General features: G+C 48.9%; 1 protein-coding gene and 1 long non-coding RNA gene across 3 annotated transcripts; one reads left to right on the top strand and one right to left on the bottom strand.

Moving 5' to 3' along the window:
• The first annotated feature begins 987 nt into the window (after positions 1-987).
• QPRT (quinolinate phosphoribosyltransferase) lies at positions 988-19,133 on the top strand. Of its 2 annotated transcripts, XM_082360122.1 has the most exons (5): positions 1,015-1,071; positions 7,496-7,599; positions 12,366-12,901; positions 13,478-13,609; positions 13,695-19,133. In XM_082360122.1, exons 2-5 carry the CDS (start codon positions 7,518-7,520, stop codon positions 13,911-13,913), a joined length of 969 nt encoding a protein of 322 aa, XP_082216248.1. In that variant the 5' UTR covers positions 1,015-1,071; positions 7,496-7,517; the 3' UTR covers positions 13,914-19,133. The 2 variants fall into 2 exon arrangements, with proteins under 2 accessions (XP_082216249.1, XP_082216248.1); XM_082360123.1 differs by lacking the exon at positions 7,496-7,599 and having other exon boundaries at positions 988-1,071.
• LOC309613371 lies at positions 9,584-13,469 on the bottom strand. Its single transcript, XR_014235684.1, has 2 exons — positions 13,331-13,469; positions 9,584-12,006 (listed from the first exon to the last, which is right to left on the bottom strand). It is a non-coding gene; the product is annotated as an uncharacterized lncRNA (long non-coding RNA).
• Positions 19,134-23,328: the final 4,195 nt, after the last annotated feature.

Genomic DNA, 23,328 nt, shown 5'->3' with positions numbered 1-23,328 from the left:
GTGGCCTCCATGCACAGGAGGCTGGGAAATGTAGTTTAGCTTGTGCCCAAGAGGAAAAGAGGAACAGTCCCGCCACACTGAGGGGACACCACAGTTTGAGGGCTGCCTGTAGGAAGAAGGACCTGCAGGAAACAGAAAAGAGCCTTTAGGAGAGAAACCAGGAGAAAATGACGTCTGGGGGGAAAAAGGGAGAAACAGTTTGGAGAAGGGCTGTCAGGAGCTGACCTGGACTAGAGTGAGGCAAGCAAGGCAGTGAGGTGCAAAATGGAGCTTGAGAGTGAGGCCTTCTTCAGTTTTGTGCCCCAGGACCCTTGCTTGCCTCACCCAAGTCCAAGTCCTGGCAGGGTCACATGCTGCAGAGGCAGAAATGGGAGAAGGCTGGGAAGAGGCCAGTGTTTGGCAATCAGTGGTCCCAGAGACTTTAGCAAGTGGTTCTGATGAAGAAATGGAGTTCCCAGCACTTCTGGGACAGGAACTTGCCTGAAGTCCCAGTACAATAATTGGCAGTTTCCTGGTTTTCTTGTTCAGAAGCCCGGCTCTGATCTGCTCAGGGCCCTTAAAGTACCTTGGGAAGAAGGAAGAGAAGGAAAGTGGCTATTTGTTGAGTTTCTACTCTGTGTCACCCGCAGAGATTTTTCACTTGATTCTCAGTTGAAGCCATGAGATTGGTATTATCCCATTTTACAGCTAAGGAAATGGAGGTGCAGAAAAAGGTAAAGAGGTATTTGAGATAAAAAAGAATGGAAGTAGGATTTCCCCAGTGCACCATCAAAAACGCTCTCCAGCCATCACAGGGAGCACACCCTGGGGCAGGGTCAAGGAGGCTGGGTGAGTGGAGAGAACAGGGCCGTGGCTCAGAGAGGAGAGGACTTCTGAGTTATGTGACTGAGTGTCCTGGAGGCCAGAGGGAGCCCCAGAGAACCAGGGCAGGGCCGGTCAGGGCTGGTCAGACCGGCCCCTCCCCCTCCCCCTCCCGCCCCACTCCCTCTCCCAGTCTCCGGCCTCTCCAAACACTAGATCGAGCAGTGGACACACCAGTCGGCCAGCTCCAGGCTGTCATGGACCCCGAAGGTAAAGAAGCCTCCCAGCCCTCTCTCCCCTGTATCCCTACGTCACCATCTGCCCCTCTCCTGCCCATCACCCATCCCATCTTATCTCCGTCCCCATCCCCCGCCTTCCCCAAGACCAAGTCTTCACTGGTCTCTAACTACTCTCTCACCCCTCCCCCATCTCCCTCCAACCTCTCTGAACCCAAGCACTCCTTTCTGCCCTGCAAAGACCTCTTCTCACTCTTCTTTATCCTTCTATGACAGGTCTCCAAGTGAGCTCTGGGGAAGAAAGGGGCTTGAGCCCCAGGAAATTCAGGGGTGGCCTGGAGTAGGCCACGTCTCCTGGGGGCTGAAGGGGCCGGGCAGTGGGAGGCTGGACCTGGAGCAGCTCTGGACTTTGCCCCTCACTAGCAACTCTGGAGGAGTGAGGCAAAGTCCTGTCCCATCCGCCGTGGGGTGGGGGAAGGGAGCCTGAGTCCTGTGATTCCTGTGATTCCTGTGCCTGTGGGGAGTGACACTGTGAAGGAGGCTGGATGCAGGATGATACGGGCCAGGCTCTGGAGTCAAAAGCCTCCTGTTTGAATCTCGGCTCCACCAGGAACAGACTGTGTGTCCTTGAGCAAGTCACCTGATGTCTCAGAGCCTCATTTCCTTGTACTGCTATATCTGCAAAATGACAATAATAGTTCCCTGCTCACCAGGTTGGGGATGCGGGCGGGAAATGACATGAGCATGGAGGGCTCCCTGCAGTTTCACATTCCCCTCCCCGGGCTTCTCCTTCCCCAGCTCTGACCTTCCTCCCCTGGTCTAGGGCTTCTGCTGGCCCCATACCCGGCCCCTCTGGCTTGGCCGTGGAACCAGCTTTTGGGGGTCCAGACTACTTTTTGGTTTAGAAATGATCTCAGAGTCAGAGCCTGGGTTCAAGTCCCATCCCTGCCACCTGCTAGTTGTGTGACCTCAGACAAGATGCTTAGCCTCGCTGTGCCTCGGTTTCCTCATTGATCAATTGAAAGCAGTGTCTTCCCTTGGGTTGTGGTGAGGATGAAATGAGATCATACACGTCAAGCGCCTGGCACAGAAATCACTCAGTAGTTACGCTGGAGTCACATCCATCTCTCCAGTCCGTCTCTCCAGTTCTGAGCCTGCCCCAGGTTCCAGTTCCATTTTGGGGACATGTCCCTGGCGTGTCAAAATCAAAGTCCTCCCCTACACCAGTTCCGTTTCCGTTCGTGCCTCACCAGCCTCCTACTCAGACTGGAAACCTCAGGGTCACCTTTGACAGCTCACTCTCCCTTGAACCCCAATATCCAGACAGTTGCTGCATCCTATGGATTTACCTCCACGTCTTTCTGTTCCCACCTCCCTCTGAGGGAGCCTTCCTCTGCCTGGCGGCCTTCACACACGTGATGACACTGATGTTTAACTCTGGGCCAAGCCAGAAGTGTTGGCTCTGGGATCACTGACCTGCGGGAATTAAACCAGGGGGGAGTAGTCGAGTCAGGGGGTGAGGCAAAGGCTGGGGACGTGGGGCAAAGGAGGGGCGAGGACAGAGTTGGGGCAGAAGCAGATGGCAGGCTGGTGGCCAAGGTGTGAGGGGGCGGGGCCAGGTCTGGGGGCATGGTGTGCAGGGAGCCGTCCCCTTACAGATACCCTTCCCTTACATTTTACCCTGACTTACTGCTTCCTAGTCCAGGCTGTTGCAACAGCCTTGCAACTTACATCTTTCAAAAACCCTAGGCACAACTTAAGTATTTAAACTCACAAGTGCATTTTTGATCAAGTGACTTCTGATCAAAAGTCTTGCGGATTTTCCATTGTTTATTGAACGAGACCCTAACGGTTTCCTATCATTCAAGGCCTGCTCAGTCTGGCCCCGTCCTACCACTCAGCCCTCTCTCTCACTACCCTCCACGTGCAACTTCACCTACATATACCCCAGGCCTCCCACTGCTGGGCCTTTGCTCTCTCCCATTCTCTCTGCTTGGGGGGGCCTTCCTCTCACCTGGCCAATGCCAGCCTATTCTCAGAGCCAACCTTCCTCAGCCTTCTCTTACTGCTCTTGTGTCTTAAGGACAGGTCATCTCTCCTTGCTCTGAAACCCTGTAGATCATTTTACCACTTGTGTGACGGGCAATCACATCTGGCTCTATTTGGAGGTCATTTCTCCTCTCTAGGGAGAGAAGGGGAAAAGGAAAGAACATTTATCTGGAAGCTGGGGTGCTAACCAGCCTCTGTCTCCCTCTGGTGTTTGCCAAATGGATCAACAAATAAATAGATGGGAGAACAAAATTGCCGGGAGTCAGACACCTGGGTTCAAAGGCATCTGGCTGGGCATTGGCTCAGGCACTTGATGTGAATCGCCCATTCCCTCCTCGTTGTAGCCCTGTGACCTCCTCATGAAACTGACTCTCAGAGAGGTTAGGAAATTGCCTAAGGTCACCCAGCATGTAGGTGATGGAGCCGGGATTCAAACCAGGCATTTCTGAACCCCCAACCCAGGCTGTTCCTACTACACCAGGGACAGAGCCCTGGATTCTTGGGTGTGGCTTGTAGAACTCTGTGAATAGTGATATAATAAATATATAATAATTTTAAGTATAATTTTGCGCTCAGCGTGGTGAGGTTGGGTACATGAGGGGACTCTGGGGCCAGCCCACCTAGGCTTATGATCCTGCCTCCACACTTCCCAGCTGTGTGAACTTTGGGCAAATTACTTGCTTCTTCAGTGCCTCAGTTTCCTTATCTGTAAAATGGAGATAATAATGGTACCTACCTTATGAGGGTGGTTGTGAGGATTAAATGTGTTACTATATAGAATATGTTTGGAACAGTGCTTGGGAAGGACCATAAAAGTGTTAGCTGTTATTATTATTACACATGATGTCACTCCAGATTCTACTATAGACAAGTGGTAGCAGGCACCAGAGTTTTAAGAAAAACTTATAAAGGCAAAACCTTTAAAACTGATGTCTATCTATTTAATTTTTTTTCCTGTAAATTGGGGAAAACAATCATTACTTGGTTTTAGCTGGAACACTTTGTCAGCCTCATACAACATCACTGTTGCTGCAAGCACAGGCCACATGGTTACACGTGGTTACACATCAAACTAAGAAAAAAAACTTGTGATATTTGTTTTAGGTGCATTTGCAGACCCTGACTTTGTGCCCGTCCATCAAAGGCATGAATAAGTGTTTATTAAATGACTGAAGGAAAGATGCAGGGATGGAAGTTCTGATTCTGGCCCAGTCTCTCCCGGTACAGAGCCACTGGCCGGTTAGGGCAATATAGAAACACAGTAAAAGTCAGTCAACAATCCAGACAAGAACGGCACAAGTGCCAGTGGGGGAAAAATTCTTCAAATATTCTGCCAGAGTCAGTTTGTCTATATCTTTTTACATTATTTGTAAAGAGACAAATGCAGGAAATTTCCCCAGATGCTTTGGATCCCTTCAAAAACAGAGGCACCAATTTTAATAAAATTCTGGAATAACCAATTAAGAAAGGATTGCCTTGAGAGATCAAGGTTACACCCCACAGGGTAACACTATAATCTCTGAAGTCCAGGCATCTTGAGAGAATATTTACGTATAACAACGGCAAGAATAAAAAGGGGACAGGCAGCCGCTTCTCCTCAGGCAGCTGCAAAAGCAGCCCCACTCCTCTCTGCAGTTCCTTTCGCCACAGCGGCTAATTAGGAGAGCCCTTATTTTCAAAGCTACCCACAGGAATCCCTTTTGTTGGAAATGCACAAGAGAGTTGGGGCCTAAAGAAAACCAGATGTATTTATTTTTCACGAACATTCTGCATTTACACTAGGCGATCAGAACAGCTGATCTTGCATAAGTGGGCAAGAGAGTAACCCCTGGGTGAAGGCTGTGTGGTTCTAAAACCACCTCTGTGTGTGGACAGGGAAGACCAGGGTCCACTTCGATCATTTTCTTTTTTTTTCTTTAATGTTTTGAATAGGTTTGTTTGTTTGTTTGTTTGCCTCGCTGCATGGCCTGTGGGATCTCAGTTTCCTGACCAGGGATCGAACCCGTGCCCCCTGCAGGGAAAGCACAAAGTCCTAACCACTGGACCGCCAGGGAAGTCCCATTTTCTAGCTCTGCTGTTTAGGTAATTTCCCTTTGCATTTCTGAGCTTAGGTTCTCTGCCTACAAATGGCCTTTACCATGAAGAAGGGCAGGTAGGATTTGTGACATTGCATATATCGCAAGTGCCCGGCATCTGGTAGGCACCAGTGTATGGTAGCTATTATTCTCTTCCTGCGGTTCAGAAGCTCTCAACTCTGCTACAAATTAGAATTAAATTACCACATTCCAGACCAGTTATATCAGAATCTCTGTGGGTGGGACCCAGACATTGCATTTGGCAAGGCTCTCCAGATAATTCCATGTGTAGTCAAGGTTGAGAATCACTGCTCTATTCATCCTAAAAAAACTTTCCTTGGGACTTCCCTGGTGGTCCAGTGGTTAAGACTCCATGTTTCCAATGCAGGGGGCGTGGGTTCGATCCCTCTTCAGGGAACTAGGATCCCGCATGGCACGCAGTGCGGCCGAAAAAAACAAAACAAAACAAAACAACTTTCCTTGACCCCATCTTAAGTGAGGGCCCTCTCTCTCCTTTTCTTATTTATCTATTTATTTTACTGTTTTATTATAGAGAATTTCAAACACACACAAAAATAGACAGAAAAGTATGATGAATCCTCATGTACCCATCGTCCAGCTTCAACAACCACCAACTTCTGGCCAAGCCAGTCCCATCCATACCCTTTTTTTTCTTTTCTTTTTTTTTTTGGCTGCGCCACACGGCATGCGGGATCTTAGTTCCTCAACCAGGGATCAAACCTGTGCCCCCTGAAGTGGAAGCATGGATTCTTAACCACTGGACTGTCAGGGATGTCCCCATACCCTTTCTAATTTCTACCTTCCAAGATTACCTTAAAGTAAAACCAGCTGTCGAGTCTTTCATACATAAACCTCAGTATTTTATTATTTTTAAAAGATAAGGCCTTTTAAATAATTAATTAAATAATTAATTAATTAATTTTTGGCTGCGTTGGGTCTTCATCGCTGTGCATGGGCTTTCTCTAGTTGCGGCGAGCTGGGGCTACTCTTCGTTGCGGTGCGCGGGCTTCTCATTGTGGTGGCTTCTCTTTGTTGTGTAGCACGGGCTCTAGGCGCTTGGGCTTCAGTAGTTGTGGCTCGTGGGCTCTAGAGCACAGGCTCAGTAGTTGTGGCGCACGGGCTTAGTTGCTCCGCGGCATGTGGGATCTTCCCAGACCAGGGCTCGAACCCGTGTCCCCTGCATTGGCAGGCGGATTCTTAACCACTGTGCCACCAGGGAAGGCCCAGGACTTTTCTTTTAATCACAACCATAACCCACTTCAAAAAAAATTTCCTTAATGTTACCAAATACCCAGTCAGCATTCAGATTTTCAATTGTTTCATAGAAGTTCTAATTTGGTTTCAATTTGTTTGTTTGAAGTAGTATCCAAATAAGATCCATACACTGTGACTGGTTAGTATGCGTTTTCGACTCTTTTAATCTTTTGTTTTCCTTGCAATGTATGTGTTGAAGAAATTAGGTTATCTTCTGGAGAGTTTCCTATGGTTGTATCCCCGTGGTATAGTTTAACATGTTCCTCTGTCTTCTGGTTTTCTTGTAATTGGTGGTTGCATCTAGAAGTCTGATCTGACTCCGGTTCAGCTGTTTTGGCAAGAGTATTGCATAGGTCGGGGGATGTTCTATCAGGAGCGCCCAGTATCTGGTTGTCTTTCTTTTGATGTTGGCTTTTGATCCAATACCTGGATTCATTGGGTTATTAGGGTTGCAAAATAGTTTCCTGCCTTTTGGCAGAGCATTGGTTCTTGTTCATTTGTTCAAGTGGACAATTCAAAGCTCTTTAGTAAATTTACTGAGTTATGCCACCATCATCATAGACCATTTCCATCACCCCAATAAGATCCCACGTCATTTAATTTCCAGCCCCAGACCGCCACTATTCTGATGTCTGTCTCTCTTAATTTGCCTTTTCTGGATGTTTCATATAAAGGGAGGGATACAACATATGGTCTTTTTTTTTTTTTTTTTAATTTATTTATTTATTTATTTATTTTTGGCTGTGTTGGGTCTTCGTTTCTGTGCCAGGGCTTTCTCTAGTTGCAGCGAGCGGGGGCCACTCTTCATCGCGGTGCGCGGGCCTCTCACTATCGCAGCCTCTCTTGTTGCGGAGCATAGGCTCCAGACGCGCAGGCTCAGTAATTGTGGTTCACGGGCCTAGTCGCTCCGCGGCATGTGGGATCTTCCCAGACCAGGGCTCGAACCCGTGTCCCCTGCATTGGCAGGCGGATTCTCAACCACTGCACCACCAGGGAAGCCCCAACATATGGTCTTGTATGAGCATTGGTTGTTAACCTTTCTGTGCATCTGAATCCCAGGTGGAGCATTTCCAAAACCTGGATGCATGGGAACCACCCCAGAAAGATTCTGATTCAGTTGATCTGGAATGGACCCGAGCAGCAGAGTTCAAAAAGCTCCCCAGGTGATTCCAATGTGCAGCCCAGGCCAGGGGGGCCCTGCTTTCTCAACTTCTGCTGAAAGGAGTTGTCCATACCCCTCTCCCACTTCCTTACCTCCTGTCTGTTCCTTGACCATGACAATGTGACTTCTGCCCCTACCACAAGGCCTTAAGACTGCCCTGGCAAAGCCCTCCCAGGGGCTAAGTGCAATGCTCACTCTCAGCCTTCTTTCTTCTTCTTCTCCTTTTTTTTTCTCTCAGCCTTTCTTCTGCTTTGCTTCTGCTCACACCCTACTTGCAACCCTCTTCTCCTTCCAGACATCCACTTCCTCCTGTTGGGACTTCTGTTTTTGACAGCCACGCCTCTGTGTGTCCTTCAAATCCTGGCGTTTCCCACAGCCCTCCTCTTTCACCCTGCCCTGGTGATCTTACCCACTCAGTGACCATCTGCACACCCTGGTGGCTCCAAATTCCCCATTCCTCACCCCCAAATCTCCTCTGAACTCCAGAACATTCTTCTACCTGTCCTCTGTGCACAGCCACCCACGTTTCCTGATGGCATCTCGACCTTAACATCTGTAAGACCAAAGGCATTCTGTTTATTTGTTTATTTATTGGCCACACTGCGTGGCTTGCAGGATCTTAGTTCCCCGACCAGGGATCGAACCTGCGCCCCTGGCAGTGGAAGCGCAGAGTCCTAACCACTGGACCTCCGGGAAATTCCCCCAAAGTCATTCTTTTTCCCCAGCTCTGCCACTCTGTCATACGCTCTGACCCTCCTGGAGATCCAGTTTCTGTACCTGTAAAATGGGAATGAGCCTCTGTGGTGAGTTCCAAATGAGAGAGCGTCAGGGAGCTGAGGTGCCTTTGACTGGCCATCATAGGGGCGCAGCCCGTGCAGGTTGCTGATTGCTGCGGAACCCCTCCTCCACCCCAGCCTACCCTAAACAATTCCTTATGTCAGTTTTCAGCTACCCAGGACGGAAACCCCAGGGTTCTACATCTTATTAGCTGCCAATTCCAGTAGATTCTACCTTGGAAACAACTCTCCCATTTGCCCCTGCTTGCTCTTCCTTTGGTTACTGCCCCAATTCGGGGCTTCATCAGTTTCTGTCTGGCCAATCGCCCCAGCCTCCTTTTGCCTCCCAGCCCATCTCCATTTGGTGGCTGAAGTGACCTTTCTAGAACAAAATCATAATCATATCATTCCCTCATTTAAAATTCTGTGATGGCTCCCGGGCTCCGTCCAAATTCCTCAGGTAATTGGTTTAGTCCCTTTTTCACTCTGGCCTCAGGCCCAAGACATTCCTCCCATGAATCCTACTCGGCACCCCGTCACCTCCTCGCTCTATTTTCTTGCTTTTGAACCTTGAACTCTTGCTCTTTCAGTCCGAAACGCCTTGCCCTCCCTCCTCCCCAGCCCCCTACCCCTGCCTGGCAAACATTACTCATCCTTCAAGGCCACTAAAACGTCCCCTTTCCCCAGGGACATTTAGTCATTTCTTCCTCTTTGCTCCCACGACTCTTGGTAAATGCTTCAGTCATCTCGCCAGCAAACACACCTACAATGTTCCTGAAGGCTTTGCAAATATTAACTCCCTTAATTTTCATAACAAGCCTATGAGGTGATCAGTGTTATTATCCCCGTTACAGTTGGGACAACGAAGGCCCCCGAAAGGTTGAGTCTCTTGCCCAAGATCACTTAGCTAAAAGTGACAGAGGCAGTATTGGAACCCAGGCCGAGTGGCCCCAGAGTCTGGGCTGTGATTCCACAGTGCGGCCTCTCTGCTCAGAGAACTATCATCAAACACTTAGTATTAAACTAAACAATATGAAATTGCCAATATCTGACCGTTGACCCATACAAGCAGCATGTTTGCCTGGGTCAGCGTGCTAGGCACTTGGGATACAGCAGAAAACTCAGTGGACATTTTGGCCCCAGACAGAAAACACCAGCAGAGGATGACATTGGGGGATGAACAAGGAGCTGCGTGAGCATGTGACCTGATTTAGGGGGTCTGTGAGAGCCCCCGGCTGAGGAAGTGATATCTAAGAGAAGGTCTGAAGTTGAGTGAGAGGTGAAGGGGCAGTTTGGGGTGAAGGTGAGGAAAGGGACTTCTAGGAGAAGGCTCAGCCTTGGAACAGCATAAGCGAAGGCCTGAAAGCTAAAAGAAAGAGCTGCTCTCTCTGTCACCTAGAAATGAAGACCTGGCACAGAGCAGGGGCTCAACAAGGATTTGTCCAAAGAATCAATGAAAAATGGAAAGAAGTCAAGAGAGCTGGCGCTAATACAATGAAAGTGAGGCTTTAAGCAGGAGAGTGATCCGCTTAAATTTCCTTTTTTATGGTTTGATTTTAAAGTCAGGTTTAATGAGGTATAACCACAGACAGTAAAATTCACCCTTTTCTGTGTAAAGCTCTATGAGTCTTGACAAATGCATCAGTGTTATAGCCACCATCACAGACAAGATCTAGACTTGTTCAATCACATCCCAAAACTTGGTGCTGCCCCCTTTGTGGCCAGCCCCTCCCCCACCCTCAGGCAGCCACTGGTCTGTTCTCTGTTGCTATCTTTTTTTTTTTTTTTTCCTTTCCCAGAATATAGTCATATAGATGGACACAAATAGCATGTCACCTTTTGAATCTGGCTTCTTAGAATAATACATTTGAGATGTGTGCCTATTGGGTATACCAGTAGTTGGTTCCTTTTTTTTTAATTGCCGAGTAGAATTCCATTGTATACATGCATCACAGTTTGTTTATCCAATACTCACCAGTCCAAGGATTCAAATTCACTTTAAAAGCAAACAGTGAATCTAAAAAAAAAAAAGAGTGGATATATGTATATGTATAACTGATTCACTTTGCTGTACACCTGAAACTCACACAACGTGTGAATCAACTATACTCCAATAAAAATTAAAAAAAAAAAAAAAGCAAACATCACGGCACCTGGTCTGAATGGAGTGGGGGCCTTTGCATCCATCTCTGCTGTTCGTTCACTGGTTTTTTGCCCGGCGGGACCGCGAACGGTGGAGGCAGGGACTATATTTTTCTCCCTATCACCGACTTTGTTCCCAGCATTTGGCCCACAGCTGGCTCTGAGTGAGAATGAAAACCACGTGGGGCAGCTGTGGGCGAGAACTTGGGGAAGGAGGGTCAGGTGCGATAACTGAGGTCTGTGGCTGCTGGTGGGGGACAGGTGCTTGTCTTTGGGGAAGAAGGGCTGGACAAGACGGGCCCCTCCTTCTGAGAGTAGAGCAAGCCAGAATGTCTGGCCTCAACTTCAGCTTGGAGCAAAAGTGGGGGAAACAAAACAAAACTAAATAATCCCCCTTCACATGTTATCGAATTGTCTCCCCCTCCCCCGGGCAGCGAAGGCCACCTATGGCGCCGCCCACGAGACTGCAGGTCTTCTCTTGGCCGACAGATGGCGATGTTGCACTGCGCCTGAACTCGGCCTATGCGGTCACCCCATTCATTTCAACAGAGGCAGCGGCCCATCAACGTGGCACGCCTGCGGGAAGGACCTCAGAGACCACCTTGTCCTTAACACTTATTTTACAGGCAAAGGGCTCACCCACACTCCTGAAGCTCTGTCTCGCAGAGCAGGGGCTCAAACCCAATTTCCCTGCGCTCTTTCCTCCTTATACAACCCCATCTCTAGAGAGATGACAGTTTTTTGAAACATCAGGTGAAGGAGAGGTTTTCAAGCTAGAGGGCAAAGGTGGAGGAACAGATGGCCATGGCCACAAGGCCTGGCCAGTCTCGCTCTGCTGTCAATATGCTGTGCGACCTCAGCTGACTTGCCTTTCTTCTCTGGTCCTCAGTCTCCACATCTGTAAAAAGCTGAACTTCCAGCTTTAAAATTCTTGGTGCTATAGAGAAGGCAGGGGTGGGAAAGACACACAGCTCACAGTCTCCTGGGGGCTTCAGCTAGTAAATAACCGATCCTTCTATGCAAGGCAGACGGAAAGGCAACAGAGTGGCTTTTTTTTTTAATTTATTTTTAATTTTTTAAAAATAAATTTTATGTATGTATGTATGTATTGGCTGCATCAGGTCTTCCTTGCTGCGTGCAGGCTTTCTCTAGTTGTGGTGAGCAGGGGCTACTCTTCGTTGTGGTGCGCAGGCTTCTCATTGCGGTGGCTTCTTTTGTTGCAGAGCATGCTCTCTAGGCGCGCAGGCTTCAGTAGTTGTGGTGCGCGGGCTCAGTAGTTGTGGCTCGTGGGCTCTAGAGCGCAGGCTCAGTAGTTGTGGCGCGCGGGCTTAGTTGCTCTGTGGCATGTGGGATCTTCCCGGACCAGGGCTCGAACCCGTGTCTCCTGCATTGGCAGGCGGATTCTTAACCACTGCGACATCAGGGAAGCCCAGAGTGGCTTTTAGGTGGCTGCATTTCTCTTCCACTGGTGAATAGCTGTTGGTCTAGCACTAGGTTTAGCAGATAAAATACAAGGCACTCGGTTAAATTTGAATTTCTGATAACTGACAGATAATTTTTAATAAGTATGTTCTAAATATAGCCTAGAATATATTTATACTAAAAATCTTTGATGTTTGTCAGAAATTTAAATTTAACTAGGTGTCCTGTATTTTTATTTGGTCAATCTGACAACCTTGTTCAGCTCACAAGGCCCACCCAGTGCCTCAGCCCCTCTCCTGGAACCCCCAGGTCTTCACCCTGATTGGCTAGTGCCCAATTCAGCCTGTTGTTAGGTATTTTGACAATCACCCCTGACTACCAGAAAGGCAGCCAAAATGTAACACTGCTCTCTTTCTTTCCCTCCCAGGCCTGGCGCTCCTGCTGCCCCCTGCCACTCTGGCCGCCTTGGCAGAAAGCTGGCTCCGAGAGGACTGCCCAGGCCTCAACCACATGGCCTTGGTCACGGGGGCAGCCCCCTCACAGGCAGTGCTGTGGGCCAAGTCCCCTGGGGTGCTGGCTGGGAGGCCCTTCTTTGATGCCATCTTTGCCCAAGTCAACTGCCAGGTCTCCTGGTTCCTCCCCGAGGGATCAAAGCTGGTGCCTGTGGCCAAGGTGGCCGAGGTCCGGGGCCCTGCCCACTGCCTGCTGCTGGGGGAGCGGGTGGCCCTTAATATGCTGGCCCGCTGCAGTGGAGTTGCCAGCGCTGCCGCTGCTGCTGTGGAGACCGCCAGGGGGACCGGCTGGGCCGGGCACGTGGCAGGCACGAGGAAGACGACGCCAGGCTTCCGGCTGGTGGAGAAGTATGCGCTCCTAGTGGGCGGGGCCGCCTCCCACCGCTACGACTTGGGAGGGCTGGTGATGGTGAAGGACAACCACGTCATGGCAGCTGGTGGTGTGGAAAAGGTGTCTGTCTGTCCAGCTGAGCCCCTGCCCTGGCCCTGCTCCAGCCACCCCGCCAGCATTGCCCTTCCCCTCTACCAGGGACCCCCAACCACTCCCTGGCAAATAGTGACGGCCTGGGAGTTGGGGCATGCAGGACTCCTTGACCCCTCAGTGGTTCCATCTGTAAAATGAAGGGTTGGACTTGCTTCTTCACCAGCGTTCTTCTGCTGGTCGGTATGATATTCAAGGGAAAAGGACGAACTATTGGGAACCCAGTGTTGGGCAGGTCACTCTAACTCCCTGGACCTGCTCCCCGTCTGTGAAAATGTTCTTGAAGATCCTTTCCAGTCTTAATATTCTGAGTCAATTGAACTCAGGTGCAAATGCCAAATAGTGCTGAATTCGGCCATTTTCTTAACCCACAAAAGTGGTAATTTCACGTGGTCTCACCTAATATGCGAGAAGCCATTTCGATGCCTGGTTTCCTCATTAACCCCAAGCTCATTATCCAGCTGGAGCCTTTCGAATGCCAGTCCCAGCTCACTTGCCCAGGGCCGGGTGCCACCCGTTCTCACTCTCACCCTTGCCACCTGACAGGCGGTGAGGGGGGCCCGGCAGGCGGCCGACTTCTCCCTGAAGGTGGAGGTCGAGTGCAGCAGCCTGCAGGAGGCTGTGGAGGCGGCCGAGGCAGGAGCAGACCTCGTCTTGCTGGACAACTTCAGGCCTGAGGTGAGGCGGCGTCTGCTTCCTGCGAAGGGGAAGGGGAAGGGGCTGGGGTGGGGGCTTTCACCTCTCGCTGGCTTGTGTCCCGCAGGAACTGCACCCCACGGCCGCGGCGCTGAAGGCCCGGTTCCCGAACGTGGGCGTGGAGGCGAGCGGGGGCATCACGCTGGACAGCCTCCCTCAGTTCTGTGGGCCCCATATCGATGTCATCTCTTTGGGGATGCTGACCCAGGCTGCCCCGGCCCTCGATTTCTCCCTCAAGCTGTTTGCCGAAGGGGCCACTCCAGTGCCCTACGCCCGCCGCTCCTAAAGCCAAGGAAGCTACACTGGCAGTGGGATAACACGGTTTCATGCGACACTCACGATTTCACTTCTTTAAGTCCAGTGGCCAACAGAACACTCTCGAGTTAGCCTGGGCTAAAGTCCCACTCTGTCACGTACTGCTTGTGGGACCTCGAAGGACTGACTTCACCTCTGCTCACCTCAGTTTCCTAATCTGTAAAATGGGTCTAGCCAACCTTATGGATTTCTTTGGATGATAATTAACGCAGAGTGAGTGCTTAGTAAATGTTAGAAATTACCATTATTGAGCTCCCCTGGTGGCACAGTGGTTAAGAATCCACCTGCCAATGCAGGGGACACAGGTTTGAGTCCTGGTCCCACATCCCGCGGGGCAACTAAACCCGTGCGCCACAACTACTGAGCCTGTGCTCTAGAGTCTGCGAGGCGCAACTACTGAGCCCACATGCCACAACTACTGAAGCCCGCATGCCTAGAGCCCGTGCTCCACAGCAATAGAAGCCACCGCAATTAGAAGCCTGTGCACCGCAACGAAGAGTAGCCCCCGCTCGCCGCAACTAGAGAAAGCTGCGCACAGCAACAAAGAACCAAAGTAGCCAAAAATAAATAAATAAAATAAATAAAGTTATTAAAAAAAAAAGAAATTACCATCATTCTTCTGTTCTAAGAAGCACTTTTTTTCCCCCACACACTGAAGTCATATTTGGTGTGTGGGAAAAAATGGTGTAATCAAGGGTGTCTAATGGTCACTGTCAGCCAGGCATCGGTTGTCACGTAGCCATTGTGGCCTGTGCCTGTGGCTTGTAGATCCAACATGATAACGATCTATGTGGAAATAAGTCCAAAAGAACTATTTCAACAAGTATAAAATAGAAATTGTAAGTGATAAGAAAGCACTGGTTTGACAATTTTCTTTTTGAGTAATAGTATGTGTGTTTTACAATCAATGGCATCTTATATTTGAGGATATGTGATACCAGGTTTGACGTTCAGCTGGAGCATTACACTTGGTTGATGCCCATGTTGTACTGGTTACTAAGTATTTCACCTCTTGCCTGTGGCTGCTGTTACCACCTTTTTGGTTGGAGGTGAGAAACCTGCTTATTCCTCACTCCTGGGGTCCCAAGCAGACTCCACCACGCATCCCTCCCAAAATGAAACCCCCATTGGGTGCTGAAGGCCCTTTAGGATTTGGTTCCATGGGGATATCATTAGTTGGGAGAGGTACAGAGCAGCTGGGGCCAGAGCCAAGGTCAGTTAGGGGGTAAGGGAGGGTGGTGGGGGTCCGTGTTCAGACGTCAAACTTCCTTCCATGTTGAGTCAGGACTCAGAAGTCTAAGCAGTGGGTCTAAATCCAGTCCCCCAAATATGCATACACACCCCCACCCCCCTGAGGTCTTGCCCACCTGTGTGGCCCCTCCTACCCTCACCTCAAGCCTAGGGTTCGCCTCTCTCCAACCCTTCTGGGTGGATCTGGGAGGAACCAGAGTATGAGGGCTCCCAAGGGTGAAGGTGGTCCCCAAGGTGACTCCTCCTGGAAAGGCTCCAGTCTGGAGCTGCCTCTCCCCTCCCAGAACCTACTCTCTCCTCCGCCCTTTGCCAGGAGGAGAGAAAAATGGGTCTCATCCACAGAGGTTCCTTCTTCAGGGGAAGTCTGGGGGTGCCAGTCTGCCTTGAGGGAGCTATTCTACCCCTTTGCTCCTTTCCCAACCTTGGAGACCAGCGATGGGCCAGGGGCAGATGAGCTACCTCAGATGTGAAAGCTCCAGACCGACAAAGACCTTCACCCTTCAAGCACCAAACATATGCTGAGGAGTTCCCTGGACTCTGTGCTTTCACTGCTGAGGGCCTGGGTTCAATCCCTGGGTGCAGCCAAAAACAAAACAAACAAACAAAAAACCCACAACAACGTTGGGCAGAAGTGGACACTATGTTTGGTGATGTCCTGAACTGAAGGGGCCATTCTCACAGGACACAGCCCCGAGATACCACCTGGGGCAGTACCTGTGCTCTGTAATACACACCTCCACCCCGGAGCCCTCCTGTCCTTTCTGCAGGGAAGACATGGACACGCTCAGCTAGGCAGCTTTCCCTTCTCCAGGGAATTTAGATCTCTGAGTCTCAGCTCCTCAGATCTGAAGGGGAATTAACTGAACCTTCAGAGAACTAGGGGCACTTCTGGGTGTCAGGACAGGACAGGGAAGTGGGCACCCAGGAAGAGCAGGGAACTGAAAGGCAAAACCCTTGGGATCCAGGAGGGAATCAGAGCCTAGTAGAGGCAGAAGGGAGATGTGTACCAGGAATCTCAAACTCAAATGCCTCTAGGACCCAAGCAGATGTGACAGATGGGGGAGGCTGGAATAAGACATAGGCGCCCAGGTAGCCAACTGGAGAATGCAGGCTGCACCCACAGCATCCCAATTAAAAAATGAAAAAGCAAGCTCCAGCTCACCCTTGATCACAGAAATGAACCAGCCCTACAGGAAGATCCCAGATTTGAGCCCTGGGTGGGGATTCCCTCACCAGTGGAAAAGAAAATGGATCCTGGGCAGGCAAAAGCAATCCATGCCCTCCTTGCAGGGGATGGATTTCCAGGCAGAGGAGACTGTGTGGGCAAAGGTTCAGAAGTGGGAAATGGCTAGGTTTGTTTGGTGTAAGATTTGAAACTGGGATCAGGAGAGGCGAGATGGCTAGATGCTGGGCTGGGTCCAGACCACAAAATGGACTCTGTCCTGAGAACAGTCAGATTGAAGCTGGAAAGTGAGATAAGCATATTTGCAGGGAGATCTATTTGAGGGGGCCAGGGTGGCTGCAGGCAGACCAAGAGGAGGCTGATGCAGCCACTCAGAGGCCTTGAATGTGGGTCATGGCAATGGGTTGGCAAGAAGGGAAGGTAGGCAAGGGAAACAGCATCTGCAAAAGCTCAGAGGGCAGATGGAGCCTGATGGGTTCAGCGCAGTGGGAAGAGTTGGGTGTGGCTGTGAGGGTGGGGAGACGGGGTGAGTGGCATAAGAGGAATCTCACATTTCACCTGGTGTCTATCTGGCTACACTTCCTTCTTGCCTAACCTGCCTGGGACTAGGCTTGGACGATTTCCCCAGGCTGCCCCACATGCAGTATAAAGCCCATGCCCACTAGAGCAAATGTGCCCATCAAATCAGGTGCAAATCAAGTCAGCATGTAACACATCATCACCGCCAGCTGGTGGGTGAGAAGGGAACACACATTTGACCGAGGGCTCTTGCTCAGCACGTGTAGGTCTCTTTCTCAGTTAATGCTGGTGGGGGCAGGGATGTTAGCGTCTCCATTTTACTCATGAGGAAACTGAAGCTTTATGAAGTTAAGAATGCTGCTCAGCGTCATAGATCAATAAAATGGTGGAGCAGGATTCAAAAATAAGTATTTGTTGAATGCCTACTATGTGCCAGGCACTATTCTAGACACTGGATATACAACAATGAGTAAACAGTGAAAAAGCCCTGTCCTCATGGAGTTTATATTCTAGTGGGGCTCTGTGGGAGCCTGGGGGTGTGGAGTGGGGAGGGGAGAACAGACAATGAAAAAAATACCTAAGAATACCGTGAAACCCCCTATGGCCACCAGAGGACACTTCAGTCACACCACCTTCCAATCTCCTCTGATTCCATCTTCCTTCCAGGTTCCAAAGATATTAGCCAAGGAGGCTATGAATACTGTATAGCATCTGCTCAAGAAGGAAAGCTGAGGAGGGGTGGGCAGCAGTCTCATCTTCCACCCACTTTTCCAGCTTCATCTCCTCATCAGATCCCCATCCAACCGCCCAGGGTACCTCAGTGACTTCAAGGCCCTGTGTACTCCGGAGATGACCAAGACTCATTCACTCACCAACCCATCCACCCCCCACCCTCACCCTCCTGCTAACATTTACCCACCTGCCCACCCCTCTTCCACCTATCCTCCTGCCCATCCACCCCCGCCTTGCATCCACCCATCCCCCTTCCCACCCCTCCACCCACCCACCTACTGGGGTACTCAGTCTAGAGGGTCAGGGAAGACAAGAGGTCAGACTGGGTTGGCAGAGTCAGTGAACTCAATGGGCACGAGCTTTAGTGAGCCAAGGCCAGTGAAAGCTGAAAGCATTTAAAAATGGCAAGACATTATTAGCAAACCACACTACATCTGAAAAAAATTCAACTTTGGACCTTTGAAAAATCCCACTGTGCTATTATGCGGTGTTGACATGTATACTAATTTATCGCTAGCCCTTCAAGACAATACAGTAGGTAAAACTCCATAAATGTTTCAGTACCTCCGTACTTTGCTCTAATCACTTCCTGAGGAACAGAACATTTTGGCAGTTAGTAAGTAACTGCTTTTAAGACCTGCTTTCTGAGGCCCTAAGTAACTCAGCTTGTAAAACCAGACTACAAAGATCTGAAGAGAATCTGATCGTGAAGCTGTGAATAACATCTCGCTGTGCACATCAGATTTACTTCAGATAATGTGGGCTTTCTTTATTCAGGTAGGTAGGGCTCTTTGGATCTCTGGACCTAGTATAGCACACTTAGAAAATGACCAGAGGCAGAGATCCTCACGTATACCTCTAGTTTGGTGGGTCACTGGGTAACCTATTTCTTCTCCCAGCTCTTGAGCTAGAATTTTTCGAAGACTTAGCACCAACAAAGAACCATCCCATAAGTCACTTGTTTCTTGATATTTGGCTGCTTTTTAACCAAAGGAAAGATTCTCTTTTGGAATACTACATCAGTATATAAAGAACAATGCTGGTTTCTTAAAGGCTGGATAAAAATCATGCTTCCCACATTAAAAAAAAAAACAAACAATGAAGGCCCCTTAACTGTAATCTCACCAAGAACCAAAAATATCTTATTTTTATTTTTTGCATGATTTGCTTTGTTTTCTCAGAATATTAGAAGCCAGAAGGGGAATTCATTGAGATTTGGCAGCTTTTTAGGTAAAGGTCTGTACTAACGTATTTTTGTATTATTGGTATAGTAATTACCCAAATGCATGGAAGATTTCAATGGCTAGACTAAGTCTTGCATTTTAAAATTCCAATCTAATTCATTCCAATGGATGAAAAGTCCGTCAGGGGAAAGATAGAAGATGCAAAAGAACTGCTTCAGTGACCTATCTGAGGCAGCAATCCAGCGATGCTCTGGGTACGATAATTAAAACAGAACCAAAAAAGGTCCATACATCTTCTCTGACAGTTCATTGATCCTCTCCTGTGTTTTCACTCGTTAATTATTGCTTGCCGGATGTGGTGAATTTCACCTTGCTCAGCACCAGATAGTTTTGTAATCTGTATGATTTGTTAGGCAGGTCCAAAGCAGTGCTCAGTCTAGTGGATTATTTTCTACTACTAAGCCAAGACCTTCCCAAGTGCACTGCCCAAGGCCTTGTGACATTTTCCAGTCTGGCTGCTGGGAAGAGGCCCTGGCTTTGTGTGAGGCCCTGGGCACTGCTGCCTTAGTCCTTTCACATGGCTCTTCTCTTGGCCTCAGGTGGTTTTCTCACACATGTGTGTTGATCAGTTCTTTGCTGGATAATACGCGAGAGGGACCCTCAGCAGATCTTGGGGTTCTCTCTTCTCCGAGCCTGCAGTTTGGAAACTCTCTCAAGCAGTAAGCTGGACAATCTTAAAAGGACAAGTCCCCTTTCCTTCCTCCCTCCCTCCCTCCCTCCTTCCCTCTCTCTCTCTCTCTTTCTTTTTTATATTTTGGCTGTGCTGCATACCTTGCCGGATCTCAGTTCCCTGACCAGCGATTGGACCCGGGCCATGGCAGTGATGGTGCCAGATTTCAACCACTAGGCCCCCAGGGAACTCCCTCCTTTGTTTTCCTTTCCCTCTGAGACTTCGTTGTTTTCACGACTGTCTTTCATTGCTTGGTGTTCAGTGTTTTGAAAACTGTTGTTCCATGTATTTTGTCTGGTTTGGTGGTGGCAGTGGAGGTTGTTTCAGGCAGAAGGGTAAACCCAGTCCCTGTTCCTCCACTTGGCGTGAAGGGGAGTCTTGGTGGCGTCCCTGTTCCTTAATGCTCCTCAGGTGGTGACGGTGTGAGGCAGGTGAGAGCCACCTCACAGACCTCTTTTTTTTGCCTGAAATACTTCTCTCCATTGCATAGAATCTTTCGTTATTTCCTCCCCTCCGTTTTCTCTGTTCTCTCTTTCTGGAACTTCTATTACGTAAATATTGAATGAATTGATCCTTTATCTCTTAATGTTGCTTACCTATTTTCCATTTCTTTGTCATTTTCCTCTACCTCCTGAGAGATGTTTAAAAACTTTTTCCTCCCACACCTTCCTTTGATTTAGAAGGAACTTTTTCATTTGGGCAATCAAATTTGCAATTTCCAAATTATATTAGAATTTCCAATTACAAAAGACATTATGATGCACTGCCTTCCTAGAAGCCTCTGCCGGTTTCCTGGTGTATTATCTTATTTATTTGTTTCCTCCAAGGCTGGTTGTCTTGTCTCTTCATCTTAATCCTTTTTTGGTGCCACTGAAAATTAGTAAGAGGAGGCCCACATTGTTCTACTTGGCAGCTGAGTGGTTCTAGGTCCCCAGCAGCCCTGTCCCTGGACAGGCTGCAAGCTCTGTGGGCCGGTGTGTTAATTGATTAAAATGCTTCACTTAGAAGCATCAGAGGGTTTTGTCCCCCTCCCCGCCCCCACCCCAGGTGACATTTGGCAATGCCTGGAAACATCCCTTCACAACTAGGGGGATGCAACTGGCACCTAGTTGCTACAGGCCGGAAATGCTGCTAAATATCCCACAATGTACAGGAGCACAAAGAATTATCTGGCTCAAATGTCAACAGCGTGAAGGTGGGGAAAACCCTGATTTAAGATCATCTGAGAGCAGGCCGTCCCATCTCCAACCACCAAAGGCCAACACAAAGAGGGACCCTCCACACCCATTTCAGGGACCTTCCCAGGCACTTGTTCAAGTTTGGTTTTTTGTTTTTTGGGTTTTTAAAATACTTATTTATTTATTTAGGCTGCGCCAGGTCTTAGTTGCAGCACACAGGATCTTCCTTGCGGTATGCGGGCTCATGGTTGCAGCATGCGGACTCTTAGTTGCAGCATGCAGGATCTAGTGTCCCGACCAGGGATCGAACCCAGGCCCCCTGCATTGGGAGTGCGGAATCCTACCCATTGGATCACCAGGAAAATCCCTCAAGTTTGTTTAGAAGAGATCTCCGACCAGTGTTTCCTGAGCCACATGTGGCCCACAGGCTGATTTCATTGGATTTTATAGGTTGATAGATTCATATACATATATATAAAGTGGTCTTAACATTTTGGTTGATTTTACCTAAAAACCAAATTTCTAGCTTCTGCTGGAAAATCAGAAGGATGGACATGATTGGTGGAGCCGAGGGGCAGCTGCCCTTACAGACAGGTGTGAAGTCTTTTCTCACCTCTGTCCCCTGGTCCACATCACTCTTCACCTATATCTCTGACTTGGCCTATTTCTGCATGTGAATTCATGACCCCTGTGGTTGTTTTTTTTTTGGGGGGGCGTGTTTTAATACTGGGGTAAATACTGACTCTAATCAAGGATGACTGTGGAGAGGTTCTGAGATAATCTTTTTCTTTTTTTAAATAAGTTTATTTATTTATTTATTTTTGGCTGCGTTGGGGTCTTCGTTGCTGTGCGCGAGCTTTCTCTAGTTGTGACGAGCGGGGGCTTCTCTTCATTGCGGTACAGCGGCTTCTCATTGTGGTGGCTTCTCTTGTTGCAGAGCACGGGTGCATGGGCTTCAGTAGTTGTAGCACGCGGGCTCTAGAGCGCAGGCTCAGTAGTTGTGGCACACAGGCTTAGATGCTCCGCGGCATGTGGGATCTTCCCAGACCAGGGCTTGAACCCATGTCGCCTGCATTGGCAGGCAGATCCTTAACCACTACGCCACCAGGGAAGTCCCTGAAATAATCTTTTAGTTAATCATCTTGTTTTCTCTCCCACTGGTACTATTACTTTAGAATAATGGCAGGATGTCTGTAGGAGGACCATATCTGCCACAGTCAGAGGCAGAGACTTGGGGATCATCAGGGAGGCCAGGAGCTGAAGCTATGGGTGTCAGTGGGATTGCCCAGGAAGACTGTGTCGAGGGAAAGCAAAAGCTGAAGAAGGCAGAGAGCAAAAGAATCAGAGAAGATGGCAGACAGAGGGAAGGGAAATCAGATGTACGTGGAGTCACAGAAGCCAAGGGAAGAGAACATGTCAAAAAGGGAATCAGGACTTCCCTGGTGGCCCAGTGGTTAAAACTCTGTGCTTCCACTGCAGGGGCCGTGGGTTCAATCCCTGGTCGGGAACTAAGATCCCACATGCTGCGTGGTGTGGCCAAAAAGTTAAAAAAAAAAAAAAAAGAATCAAAACGTCTAATGCCCACAGGAGGCTGAGCGGTATCCTTTGATTAAAATGTGTAGGTCATGATTTGGGGGAAAGCAGTTCCTAGAGACTGCTGGAAGTGTATAGAAGCCTGTGGCAGGTTGCAGAGTGATGGGAAGACGAGAAAATGTAGACTGCTAGGACAGACAGCTCTTTCCAGAAGTTTGGCTGCAAAGATTTGAACTTGGTTATAGAGGAAATCATCTGTTTTTTGTGATATTTTGAATGGTATAACCTGACAAGCACATCCCTGCTGTGAAACATCTAGAAATGCTACATAAAATCAAGCAAACATCCTTTACAAAGCGCAGCTGGGTTTCAAGAAACTAAGGGGGAATCCCTGGAGCCACACACAAAGAGGAAATTGAAAACCAAAGCTAGGGGAGCTCATGGGCAGTTGTAGATCTTAGCAAAATGAAGGGTTTGGGTTTTATATCCACCGAGATTTTGGAGGCCTTACCTGGGGCGTTGAAAACTGAGACCCTAATATACAGCTCAGCCCCTTAAAGGGTGACACCCTCAGTGGAAAAGCAGACTAGGAAAAAAAAAAGTCTTTCCATCAGCCCATAAAGCACAAAAGAACCTCGTGGGTCTCACCCTGAGATCTAGAGGCAATAGAAAGTCTCCCCTGAGAATTCATAACCAAAGGTGTGCCCTCATTTAAATTTGGGGTTCAAATTTACACCATTTGCATAGTCTCGGAAGCCCAAATAAAATGAACGAATAATGTGGTCCAGGGTTGGTTACTCCCCTGAAGCGTCCTTGGCAGGAGCAAACACAGACGCTCTCTAGAGAGACACCCTGGAACTAGTCACCTGCATTCCCACTAAGGCCCTGTTGAAGCTGAGTTCACAGCCCCAACTTAGAAAACATAAGAGGAAGCCATCTGTCACGAAGGAGAGTGAGCAGACACCCTAGAACTTGGGACTCCAGAATTATTGAGTAAAGGACCAGACAGGAAGTGCGTTTCATTTTATTTTATTTTTTAAATTTTTATAAATTTATTTAGTTATTTACTTATTTTT

Source organism: Balaenoptera borealis (assembly GCF_965194805.1).
Source record: "Balaenoptera borealis genome assembly, chromosome: 16".
Taxonomy (NCBI): domain Eukaryota; kingdom Metazoa; phylum Chordata; class Mammalia; order Artiodactyla; family Balaenopteridae; genus Balaenoptera; species Balaenoptera borealis.
The sequence above is the reverse complement of the archived record's forward strand: the minus strand, read 5'-3'. Positions and strand labels throughout refer to the sequence as shown.

Excerpts from the sequence above, each read along its gene's own strand:
- QPRT (XM_082360122.1), top strand. The coding sequence starts at position 7,518 with ATGCATGGGAACCACCCCAGAAAGATTCTGATTCAGTTGATCTGGAAT. Across the intron at positions 7,600-12,365 it reads GAGTTCAAAAAGCTCCCCAG|GCCTGGCGCTCCTGCTGCCC; the intron begins GTGATTCCAATG and ends TTTCCCTCCCAG. Across the intron at positions 13,610-13,694 it reads TGGACAACTTCAGGCCTGAG|GAACTGCACCCCACGGCCGC; the intron begins GTGAGGCGGCGT and ends TGTGTCCCGCAG.